This window comes from Streptopelia decaocto (assembly GCF_964273445.1).
Source record: "Streptopelia decaocto genome assembly, chromosome: 6".
NCBI classification, from domain to species: domain Eukaryota; kingdom Metazoa; phylum Chordata; class Aves; order Columbiformes; family Columbidae; genus Streptopelia; species Streptopelia decaocto.
Genome location: NC_138660.1, coordinates 44354416 through 44367953, shown reverse-complemented (window position 1 = coordinate 44367953; position 13538 = coordinate 44354416). Strand labels below are relative to the sequence as shown.

At 40.7% G+C, this 13538-nt stretch overlaps 1 protein-coding gene across 1 annotated transcript in view; it reads right to left on the bottom strand.

Moving 5' to 3' along the window:
- The window catches only part of PDE11A (phosphodiesterase 11A), a gene marked incomplete at its 5' end in the record, with an annotated part of 133790 nt that overhangs the window by 34610 nt on the left and 85642 nt on the right, over nucleotides 1–13538 (bottom strand). The window contains 2 exons of the mRNA XM_082056014.1: nucleotides 2836–2943; nucleotides 3049–3195. Of these exons, the coding sequence (XP_081912140.1) occupies nucleotides 2836–2943; nucleotides 3049–3195 (255 nt within the window). The remainder of the gene's footprint in view (nucleotides 1–2835; nucleotides 2944–3048; nucleotides 3196–13538) is intronic.

The window sequence follows — 13538 nt, the reverse complement described above, 5'->3', positions numbered from 1 at the left end:
TCTTACTTGTTCATTTTTACTTTTTGAACTAAGTATCTGTGAACTGTGTTAGGCAAAGGCACTGATAATGAAGCCAGGGCTTGATCCTGCGGTTTAATTTCATGCGACGCCCTTGACTCGCAGGAGCAGTCTTGCTTCAGCGCTTATCTTCAGGGTATTTGGGCGAGTCTGCAACACAGAAGCCCGGCTCGCAGGACTGGGCTTGTAATTTTCAGTGTCTAACCAGACAGAAAATACGTACTTAGATATACAGGAACATACAGTAGCTATGCAGAAGGCTGATGCAGGAGTGAAACAACTGGTTTAAGCTTTGTTGAATTTCTATTGTTTGGCTTGTTCAACCCAGCTGAATTTTCCTTCTGCATTCAGTGGGAGCATGCTTGGGCCATTAGAGGCTACTGCACTGCAGGGTAGACAGGACTATGCTTTGGTAAATCCTACCTGAAAATGCCCTAAAAGACACCTATTGATTTATATTCGTGGTGCAGTCAATGTTGCTGACTGTCAAGATGGATCAGGAATAGGGTGAATTAACTGCACAAAGCAATGCATTCTTGACCACCAGGGCCCCTCACTGATAGTCAAAGAATTTTCCCTTTACTGCAAGTGAAAAAAGGCACATTCTAACTCAGATGTTTCCCCCAAGACAAATGCAGAGCAACCCTTGTACTGTTACTAATCTCTTGACTCTTTTGTGTCTTTTTTCACAAGATCAGTCTTCCTATCTCTGGAAAGGAGAGCAGATCATAGGATCCAAGCAGATCATACACCTGAACTTGTTCTGTTCCCAGCCAGAGCCACAGTGAAGCAGGTGGGATATGCGGTGCGTCCAATGCTGTGGGCACACGTGTCCAGCCCTGCACCTGGAATTGCTCATTTGGTTTATTACCAGGATTGTGGGCAACAAAACAAGCTGGGCTTGCAAATCCCAAATCACCTTCCACAGACACTTGTGTCCCTGTGCTGAAAGGATCCTGAAATTATCCTTTGAGAACCACGGTCAAAGCAGTTTATGGCTGAGGCCTCACAGGCTTGCTGGGGGCTGTTGAAGCAACAGGGATCTGCCTTCTCGTCCATGTAGTCACCACTAGCTGGGATGGAGATGCCTGGTGAGAGCGAGCTTTCCCGCTGCAAGAGCAGCCTGCCAAAATCCCAGCCTCGGAGCTCCACCTAGAGCTCCTCACAGGGGACGTCTTAGGCATCTTCACACCCTGGCAGTGTTCAGCAGAAATTAATGTGATTCCCAGCTGAACAGTGCTGCCTGACTTTGCCTTCACTATTCTGACTAAAAAGCTTTTCATTTTTCTATAACTGAGAAAAAAGGCATGTTAAATTTATAAAACCGTAAAGGCAACCGATACCCACACGTTACTATGAGATGTCATCAGAGATCAGAAAGTGCCTACTGAAACAATGTTAATTCTGCTCAGCTGAACAGCCTGATGCCCGGAAGAAGGGGTGACCTTTCTCTCTTGCCGAGCATCTCCATTTCCTTTGTCTCACAGCATATGGCACAACTTCGCTGTGCCTCTGTAAATGCTCACAGAAACAAACCCACACAGCTGGGACGGACCCAGCCCTAGACCAACATCTGCCTGCTAGGGGATGTCACACTCTTGTTTTTTCTCACCCGACACAGAAAGTTCTGACACAGGGACAAGGCCAAAGGGAGGAGGACAGCTGGGAACCCACGCACACAGCAGCTGTGCCCCATGAGCACAGGCCATGGGTGTCTCAAGTCCATGTAACATGGCACTGAGCTGTGCTGTGAAGGGCACAGGCTGTGCAGTCTCCATCCCTACAGACAGGGTCCAAACACAAACCACGCTGCGGGGACCAGCCAGCAACGGGAGCACACACAGTCAGTGATTAAAAACTAGGGAACAAGCGCACAATATCCCACATAAATACTTGCACAAATGCTATTGATATGACCACTTTAAGGTTCACAATAGATGAGTCTGGCCATTAAAACTGAACATGAAGAAGAAATGGAAAAGCTTCATTTCTTATTTTTATCTGGAGATAAGGCAAAAACAAAATGTAAAGTACTGTGGAAATTGTTGTGTGCACACAGACCTGTTGCTTCTCTTTTGCCATATTAACCAGAATATTAAACATCCAGGACTACCGAGCTTTCTATTGATACATTTACAAGAATTCATTGGCCAAACATGCATTATTTCAGGCAGTGAGGTTGCTGTGGGTTAGGGAGAGAGAACAGGTAAGAGCAGTGGTACTTTCAGTGGAATTTACTTGTATGCTGAGAGGAGTTTCTGGTACTGATGGAGATAAGTGTTAATAAAACCCAGAAGTGTTGCAGCATCCAATGGAGACACAAGCTTCACTTAGACCACTATGTTGGAAAATTATTTTAAAATGTTTTAAGGCAGGCAATACCTTATACAACTATTTAGATGAAGCTGGATAAGAAGGTAATAAATATCAACATAATAAATAATTCTGGGACTCTAATCTTCCTTGGTTTTGTACTTCCTAATTTAAGAGTCTGAAATAAATGTCAAATCAAAGAGTTCCAAAAGAAAATCATTTTTGTAAGATCAAGATCTATAATAACAAGCTCACTCCAAGACTGCCATCTGTTTTCAGTCACTTTAATGTGTCTGTGATATCATTGTCACTAAAATACTATAAGGTTTTGCCAAATATGTGCTGCCTTAAATTGAATAACCTAATTCCATGTGAATTTCTATTGGAAATGAATGAGTATCATAATAACTACAAAATAAATCAAATGTTGGAAAATGTTGAGACAGGTAAGGCATTGTGGCAGTAAAAGCTCTTGTGGGATGGTGTCTGTAGCTGGATACTTACAGTTAACATGGCAAACATTAGCTGGCAGACGTTGAAAGCATGCCTCCAGTTGTGATACAGAACCATTCGGTAATTCTTCCTCACTGTCAAAAGCCACCTACACAACGTCTGAAATGAAAAGTACAAATTATATTTGGGCTACTAAACGTGTCCAAATGGACAGAGCAGTGCCAAGCCAAAAGCAGCAGATATCTCTGCAGCACAGATGGTTACCTCGTAGTCAATTTTAAATTTCTGAACCATTCCAAGTTCCATGAACATCCTCAGGGCTGCAGTAATCATGGCATCCACATCAAGCGAGAAGTCATCAAAATGGATATCATCAATGCCAAGCTCTGACACCAGAGGGATATTTGCTGCCTGAAAATGCCAAAGGGAAAGGGAAACTTCTGATTCAGAACTTGGGTCTTTTTTTCTATGTCACTCTTAGAAGAAACCATCCATACATCTGTTCTGACTGCCAATACATCCCCTGCTTGATTTGAATGCTGAGCAACAGAAGTCTTTATCTGAGAAATACAAATGTGTCAAGCTAACAGAGCGGGGGAACAGTGGAAGAAGAACCTGGTATGAGCAGGAAATCTGCTCGCCATCCCAACTGGAGCCTGTATACAGCATTTAGACTGTGCAAGCTGACCACTTTACAGCTACTGCAGTAACACAGTATATTCCAATGCAAATTACAATGCTGTAATGCAAGAAACATCTGGACAGCCAGCAGCTGTGAATTTTAATTGCTACCATTCAGAAATGCAGAGTAAATATACTGCTCTGCAGAATTTCTTCATCCAAATGTCTTTACATTTATAAGCATAAAAGTGCCCTCTGCTTTAGATTGTTTACTACACATTCGTAGAACCAAAAAAAGAGTAATACAAGAAATGTCTGGCAGAAGTACTTTTCAAATTAATAGAAAAATAATTTTCAGCATGCTAATTATGCAGTAAGTCAATAAACAGCAACAAAAGCCTTACATTTTGCTTTGTCCATGTAACAGCAGAATTCTGTTAGTGAGAGAGGAACCAGCTTTTCATGCACACAAAACCACACGAATGAGTGTACAGGACTGGCTAACACATCCGCTGTGTTGTGGTTGGCCGGGTGGCAGCACCCGGGGGAGCCGGGTGGGGGTTCTGACAACCCCCTGGGCTCCTCTGCCCTCCCATACACCCCTTTGGGCTTGCCACTGTCTCCCGAGTGAGCACAGGTGGAGGAGGCTGTGTTTGCTGAAGGAGCATCCGCTCCCTGTCTCCTGCAGTGAGAAGGTGATGGGTCAGGTAGAAACCTCACAAAGGGGCTGGATCCAGCCCAAGGGCCACGAGCTGGACTGTGCTGAATTAATTAAAATCACCTGGACTCAGCTGGTGTGGCACATCCAGCTACTCGCCTAAAACACTGATTTGCTCATGCAGCTGTAAGTTCACTTTCACAGTTACAGCTTCTATGTGACCACCTCATGGTTTCCTTCCTTGAAATATTGCACCCTAACTACAAGTTACTAACACATAAAAAGCTTTTTCTAGCTACCTCAATAATTACTTTATGCAGAGATTAAGCTGGCTTAGCTATACAACTTGCCATAAAATAGTATTAACATCGCAGTAGTAACTAACTTGCTAGCTAGGCGAAAGCCTTTTCAGGGCAGCACCCAGTAAAGTAAGCCAATAGCACAGAAAGCCACAGTGTCACAGCAGTGGGCCTCGCTGACATACAAAACCCAAGAAACACATCAGGTGTCATCCCAGGACACTGCTGTAGAACCTCTTGAGCACGCAGGCAGAGATGTCATCTCTGTCAGCTGCGTACTGACTTTGTCTGGTAGCACACTTACCCACGTCGAATCAATTTGCCGTCTTGTTTTGAGTAATTGTTGAAACATTTCAAATACTTCTAGATGATCCCAACAGAAATAAAACCTTAAGAGCCTTTAAGATCTGGCTGAAAATCTATGTATTTACTTCGGAAGTAAAGAAAGAATTTGTGAAACAGGAACACAGACCCAGAAATGGTGCTGTCCAGAGCTTCAGTGGTCTTACAAAAACTGTAACTTTTTAATTATTTACTTATTCTTCAGAGCTTTGGGGGATACTCAAGATGCATACTCATATTTATTCTGCGAATACACTCATTGCATAGTGAACGCACTTTCTATAAAATGTCTATGAGGGAAGAAACACATTTGTCCATCTTACTCATTTGTTTCTTAGAAAGAACTTTAACTAACAAAGATGCTGAAACAGAAGCACTTGATTGTAAGTAGACCTACTTGAAATTTTTTTATCGAAACTATCTTTCCAAACCTACTGCTGCATTTTCATTAACATTGAAGTGGGCTCTGATTAAAATTTTCACATTTTTTTGTCCTCTGAAAGGAAAACGTATTTTCCTTGCGATTTTTACTGGAAACAAACACTTTTACCAGCCTGCTACAATTCAAGGGAGAACACTTGAAGCAGTTCCTCAAGTACAATTGTTTTTCCTTTTGTCAAATAGTGGAGAAATAACAATATATTCCAAATCTATTACAAACTGAACAACAGGATATTAACAAAGCAAGTCAAAACAATTTCTTCCCACGTCAGTCTGAAACTTTTAAATATTTATGAGGTTTTACATTCCTAACAGGAGTGCCATAATCCAAAATAACGGCTGAATTAATAGCCAGGAGATAACATTTGTATAAAAGAACCATTTGCTTTATAACAGCAATAAAGGAAACAACAGAATTATGAGTGTTGAGACTAATTTGAATAATGTTAAAAAAATGATATGTTGTGAGGCTGCAGCAGTATTCTGGCTGCACCTGGCATCATCTGTCCTATATGTTCAAAGGAGAGCAGTCACTAAACTGTCATTTTTTTTTTAAATGACAAAGATATAAAAATATTAATAATACAGAATATTAAAACATATCCATCCCTGAAATTTTACTCCACTACAGCACAAATTCCAGGGATTTCTTAAAATACACAGCAATAACAACACTCTCTTCCAGGAAAAGAGAGGGGATAAAAGTACCATGACAATAAGAGGAAGGGACAGGCAATTAAAATTCAAGTTACAGTGACATTATTTTTTAAAGCACCCCTGTGATTTAGAATCACTTAAAAGGCTTCATTTTGAAGTTCAATTTCCTCGTGCTAAAAACAATTAAGAACATTATTCTCTGAGGTCTTTTTACCCTGTGGATCATGAAATTTCAACACTCTTCATCCTTGAGAGAAATTCACATGACTCTTCTGTGAGCTGATGGTAAATTACAGCCTGAGGTGCCTCCTCTGGTCACATCTCCATACCCCTTGGTACCAAAGCAAAAATTTGTCTTGAAAGGAACCATGAACACGAGTTGGGCTTAACACATGGAAGGAAACCAAAGTGGCTTCTACCAACAATCAAGCCCCAGTTCTGGCCACTATAAAAGACAGTCCATAGGAACAGAAAAATAATGTTTCTGGTGGTATCTATAAGCCTTTGGGCTGCTGCATATGAACAAAACCTAAGAAGGAAAACTTTCGAAAACTAGAGTCAAAGTTTTAGGGAACTTTTGAAAGGGCAAATACTTGCTATAAAACCTACTATTCAATGCTTACATCTTAGTGCTGCTCTAGACAACTATTTCACAATTTTAGAAGTATGTATAAAACATATGCTGTATAAAATGGTTTCTTTATATTGTCAGCATGCAACTAGATAACAATATAGATAAACACTCATTTTTTTTCTTCTGGGCAGTATGTGGCATGTGTAAATGTATATCAGAAAAATGCAGTATAATATGCACACACATATCCACAGAGCTTTTTACAACATTCTCACTGTAAGGGCTGAATGAAGCGATCATAATCAATCAACACTAGCGAAAGGGGAGACCTCTGCTGCTCTTACTGAACATATTTCCTGAATGAGATAGAGATTTTACACTCAGCTTGGTTAATGTCACTGCAAATTGCTTTCCTTTTAATCCTACTCTCAGTTTCTGTCACACGCTACACTAGTACCTTCATAATGGCCAATACCAATATTGATAGATATATATGCAAAGCATAACTTTAAATTCCCTTTTACAAAGTAACTCTAAATCAGTTTATAGTTATAAATAGCACAAGAATGATCCCTTGGAGATGGTGGAAAGGAAAGGGCGTGAGCTTCTTGTCCTGAATAACCTATAGGTGTGACAGTTTCTATAAGCTCATGCTATTTTAAGATCTGGAAACACATTACCAGTCCTTCCAAACAGGGAAGAAACATTACAGATTTCTCTAACAATCCACACGGTTCTACAAATCAAATTTCCTGTGTGAGCTGGAAGCCAAGTTTTCAGTATGCAAAAGCTTTACTAAGCCAAAGTCTTCCCATTCCAGCTAGTCAGATGTATCACCAGTGGAGACCAGCACACAGGTCACATGCTGCCAGACAAAGGTAACTCCTTATGCAGGGAAAAACTATATCATGTCAGGAACAAATACAAAATAGCAATTTACATATTTAATAATCCCCTATAGCAGAATCTGGTTATGCGACAGTCTGGGTCGGGTGGAAAGGGGGAAATTTCAAGGTGGTGATTACATTTTGTCTCATCTTGCCATAATCTTCTTATTCCATCCTTATTTTCTAGAAACTGGCACAAACTCATAGACAGTTTCTTAAACAGAAGATACCTACAGCTCAAGAGTCTGGTTGAAAAATGTTCATTCAGCATTACACAATATATGAGAACACAGTTTTTTATCTCATTTGATACTAAGAGCATGGGACAAAAATACAATTCCACAGATCGACAGGGAAGGCTTGCTAAATAATTTTCCACTAACTCTTGTAATATTAATAGCATATTCTTTATGATCTTACATATCCATATTTGATAATGTGATAAAATGAGAAGTAAGGAAACTGGCGAGTTCTCCAGCAAGCATTCTTTCTCCTTGTAAAATGTTTGCTACCATGGAAGCAGTCCAGCTCAACACAGAAAACACTGAAATCCTGCTTTGCTGTGTCAGCTTAAACTCTCTATACTTCAGTTTTACTACCTGTGCGGATAAGACATCAGTGCTTATTATATGAGGAAAGTAGTTTGAAAACAACTGATAAGTATATTAGTATGGTTTTATTAAAAAAAAATAGCACATTCTGCCATTTGGTGTGCTCAGCTTCTTTCCCATGTGATCTCAGAACTATTCTGTAACAATAACTTCCACTACTGAATACAGTCCAGTTTTTATACAGCCCGGTGGACAAGGACATGTGGAATGGTGAGCAAGGTTTCCCAATCAGAAAATACTGACAGAGAGACGGAAAAAAAAAAAACCAAAAAACTTGAATATATATATGACACATATGTGTCACGTATGTATGTCCCAATGTAGCAACAGAATGGCAAAACAATCTGATCTGCCTCTTACCTCCCAGGGGCACTCTTTGAATCAGGCATCCATGTACCATGATTTCAATAGCATGTCGGGATTTGACCTCATTCATACATATAGTGAAAATGGAACTTCAGACAATGACATACATTAAAAAAATAAAACTATCCTTTCAAGTATCTCTTTGTCTAGAATCTCTCTCAGAAGATCAGGAACTGAAAAGCCTCAAAGGTTGATCATTAAAACCTGCACAGAGAGCATCAAAATGGAGGATATTTAAATGCCATGCCTTCTTTATCTCTCAATCTTCTATCAAGCCATACTGGAGACCGATGGCAAAGATTTTTATTTGTAAAGGGTTATTTTCATATATAGAGGCCTCTAAACCACTTGTATTTATAGCTGCAGACATCTTTTAAAATGTATCTTTAGAGTCAGTTATTAGCAGTAGTGGTCAAATTTTGCAGTTCCTCGTAGCCATGGAAGACCAAAGCCTGTTCTGTTCTAGTCCAGCACATTTCTTACTCTCTCCAAAGGGGAAATAATCAGTTGTTTCAGCTCAGGGATGTTTGAATGCCCAGAGCAACCCAGCTTTTAAAGGCCTCCATCTGTTAGTGCAGACTGCGGATGGCGTCTCTCTGTCCTTCACACTGCTGAGTTAGCACCTATTTTCCAATGACCAACCGCAGCAGAAGTAACATAGAGGCATTTGAAAGGAATTTTATAATATTTACAGTAAAGAAGAGTAGGTATGGAATAAACTTAAAAATGTGCACACATGTTCTCCTCTGCACTTTGATTTTAGTGAACTTTTAACATGATTATCACAGTAGCATTGCTGCTGCCTTTGGGAGCAAAATTGCCCAGAATCACAGAACCCTTTGGGTTGGAAAGGAGCTCTTGAGACCAGCCAGTCCAACACACCTGCTCAAGCAGGGTCAATAAAACCTCAACTTCATTCGCCCTTCAGCAACTCTCACCAAATTCCAGTTCTCTGAATGAGGTCACGAGGTGAAGGGATACTCAAATAAACACAACTGGAGACTGGGGTTAGATAGGAGTGGGGCTTTGGACTCATCTGAAGGCAGCTGGATGAAAATGTGAGATAAGGAAACCTCATGCTGCCATACAAATATGCTTTGCCACCATCAGATCTACCAGACGCCCTGTTTCTGTGTGCCAGACTCCGTGAATGTTTTAACCAACTGTTCAGGTGTAAAAGACATCCAAAGTTGCTGGAACAGGATTTATGTATTTTAAACCTCTTCAGAGTAACCCATCAGATAACCAGAGGGTTGCAATTGTAAAATCAAATGCCCAAACTCTGCCCAAAGTCCCACAGTAGATGTCTGAGCCCTTTGCTGGACAAGGCCATTCATTGCTTTAGTCAAAGTTTCACATCTGTAAATTGAGAATAATGCTGCTCTTGTGTCCAGCTTCAAAATCTGCAGCTGAAGCACATATATGTTGTGCATACTGCTTCATCCTCAACTGGCAAATTAACAGTGTAACATGTAATTTCAACATAAACTGTGGAACAAAGAAAGTTGCCTTTAGTCTTGTTTCAAAAAGTTATATTTGCTTTGACAATTTACCAAACATTACTGCATAGTTTGAATACTGGTATTTGCTTTAATTAAAAGGGAAACTGCATGGCATTAAGAAAGCTATGTATTCCGCTCCTTCTATTAGAACGAGAAGAGTAACCATTAAGCAATATATAATTATAAAATATAGCATTTATTAATCAAAATTTTTTTATTATCATGCACTGTGGGCTTAGGACAAAAATACAGTATTTACTTTCTACTTTTGGTATAAGCTGTATGTGCCTGCAAAAAGGATTTGTCTTCTTAATTTTATTTTTAAAAGGACAAATGAAGATATGTCATTATAGCTTGACACATGCTATTTCCAACAGAAAGTCCAGAATTATAGCTAAAAAGCCAAAAGTATGGAGAATGTTTCTGATCAATCCTGTCTAAACATGCCACTTTCTAAAATTAGGACCCATGAAAAGGAATAATAAATTTCAGAGATAAAAATATTACGTTTAAGGTTTTGTTACAAACTCTAATAGAAAAGACACAAAATACATTATTTATGTTGCTAAAAATCAATCCTTGATGTTGAAGTTTTTTCCTAGTACACAGAAGCAAAATATATGGCAGCCTATAAAAGAAACAAGAAATTTCTATTTTAAAAGAACAGAGACATAAAATAAAAGCAATTAATGGTCTGAGCATCTATTATTCTTAAGGCCAAAGTCCATAACCACAGCAGCCCAGGACTGAGTTTTACAGGGCATGCACATTCAACACAATGATCTCCTGAGGCGCACAGGGGAGTGTTCATGTCCTTTTGGCTTACGGTGACTGGGAAAGAACTCGAGTGTCACATACTACAGGCTAGCAACTGTCGACTTTTTATGACCATTGGTGCAGATGAGAAACTCATACAAAAGGGTCTATTCAGTCTCTGTCCCAGAATTTTAAACAAACACAAGCAGCAAACCTAGGGCAAGTATTTCTCCATGATACAAAAAGTGTCAGGAGTGCAGGCAGCCATTTCCCACAACAGCCTTGCTTGGCTTTGGTAGGCAGAATAGCTTGGTGGCTCCCATGAAGAACAAAATGGGCCATACAGACCGACCCCCTCATGCCTCTCAATTTGGGAGGGTGAGGGAAGAGGGACAGAAGGTAGCTGCCTCCTCCACAAGACTACCTCACAAGGGGAAGGAAGGCTCTAGCTGTTTCCTTGAAGACTCAGAAGAGGAAAAACCTCATTAAGGGTGCAAGGAACAGGGCCAGGCTTCTTCTCACAGAGGATGCGATACAACGGTACAGGGAAGAACTGACTCTTCCAGTGGCAAACAGCCTGGATTGTGCCCTGTTATTCTCAGTTGAACACATGGTGTTAAATTGTGAGACAGAAAGGAGTGAAGGTTCTGTCAAAACCAGACAGAAAGAAACACCACCACCACCACCCACCCACACCAAAAAAAAACACAACAAAAAACAACCAATAAAGCCTCAAGAACCCCACCAGTACCACAATGGTGTGTACACTGGTACTATGCTATTTTCTCTCCTGGTGTCCCCCCGCAGCACTGGCTGCGCCCAAGCCCATCTGCAGGGCCACTGGCCAGGTGGTGCTGCAGGAGCGCGCAGCGATGGCGCTGCATGGAGCTCCTACTGGCTGCCCAAATTTTCTTCCCAAGCACCTGTGACAAATCAGGCTGGCAGCACGGCGACTAGTGGTGAGAGTTATGCAAATATATGAGTGGGCTACTGCTCCACTGGGGAGAAAGCACTATTTCAGATCTGCCCAAATGACAGCTAGAGCAGAATATTGTCAGATAGACAATAAATAATATTGAAAACACCTTCAAACCTACAATACAGATTTACAGAAAAGCTGCAGAGTACCTTGAAGTGATTATGCTTAAAATATGTTTTATCTTTGTCTTTTTCTCCTTAGTTTTCGTCAAGTTCTGATTGCAGGTTTAAAAGAAACCCATCCATCCTATTCTGAATCCATAAAACCCCCCCTAGGAGCACTCAGAACTGCCCAAAAGAGCATCCTCAAGAAAAAACAGAGCGTCATCTTGCCACAGCCAAGAGGGTTATCCTGTGCGGGGCTACTGCAGGGCAGACTGAACACAGATCCCAGCTTCTCTCCCCACAGCAAAAGGACCGTCCTCCACAGCACCCTTCATCCCACAAAGCACAACACCAGGGAAAGCCTGAGCACCCACCCCACACAGAGCTCTAGTTCACACACAACTCAACCTAATCATGTTTTCCAAGAAGAAATAAAATGTACTGATTCTGCTCTTTCAACAAAAACAAATAATAGGTGCTTAAATGTTGCATTTATTTAACTCTTTACTTAATACTTTTATCTAACTAGCTTTGTAAATTTGCTTTAAACAAAAGTTGCTTTCATCCACCACTATGTTGAGGTGAAAGGCTGCAACACAGCCATAAATACTTGTTTCTTGTCATTCATGAGGTTCTAATGAAGGTCTTATAATATACATTAACTAGCCCCTATGAAAATGCCTTTAAGATGTTTGATATAACGGTTCCTTTTCTCCTAGACACTTCGCATCTGCCAAATTAATGTTTGAATATAACATCTTATGCTACATTTAGACAGCGCTACATCAGCTAAGGAGGTATGAATCGCAGTGAAGAGGTCTGTCTGCGTGACTCCGTTTCTAGGGGCACTGAGGGTTGTTGGTGCCCCACAGAGCTGTGGGGTGCACAAACACCTCAGCCACCAGTGACTCCAACAGAGAGGCAGTTCAGGTGCACACAGGTGAGACAGAAGCCAGGCAAGGAGCTGGATCTGGGACCCTTCTGGGGTGGCGGTGCAATGGGTCTCCTTCAGGGAAGTACAGGTAATGCAAGTAGGTACCTGGAATCACTTTAACAGCAGAGCTTATGAAGGCCATAAATAGAAATTGTTTTTTTCTTGTTTTGAGGTGGGGTTTTTTATGTGCCCATAAGCGTGTACACCTGGGACAAAACACACACTGCTGCATGGCAGCACAGAAAGTGGCGTTAGTCAAGTTAAAACACATTTAGCACACCAAACAGGGTGCTGTGTGTGCATGGGGATCACAAATGCACTGCAAACACCAATATACAATGTTCTCGACTTCTCTGTGTGTTTTCAGACCTGGGTGTAGCTGGTTGCAAAGCACAAGAGGACAGAACACTTCACAGAAATGGCCTCATAAAATATTCAGTTTCCTGGTTTTGCCTGGGGTACAATCTGCACATTTTCCATACATTTCCAACAAGAAAGAGAAGTGCTAGAGTCTATTTCTCACACATTTAAAGTGTTTACACATTAAATTTGAAAGGCTAAAAACATAGAACTACTGCCATTATTTTTTTCTTAGAAAATACATTTACTCTGCCTGGGATTTTGCCCAGCCTAAAACAAGAGACTTTTGAGACTTAAACAATAGAGAAATTCTGCCCCCTCCCTGCCCCAAGCAGACAATCAAAGACTGTAATAAATAACACACAGAAGGCTGCAATCACAAAGATTTTTTCCATAATATAATAGATACAGTTTTGCTTAGATGATTCAGGCCCATACACTCTAGATATTAATTGATCTAGAAAACAAGTGGGCATCCATGTAATTTTTTTCCCTTCAAACAATCCCTGAGCCCAAGTTAATACTGTACAGGCGCACGGTCCCTCACACACTTGTGTGTGGGAAGAGCCTTTCAGCACAGCCTTGCTCTTACCAGCTCATGGAGAAATAAAAATTTTAAAAAATACATAAATTTTTTAAATGCTGCATATGAGACTGTGGCTG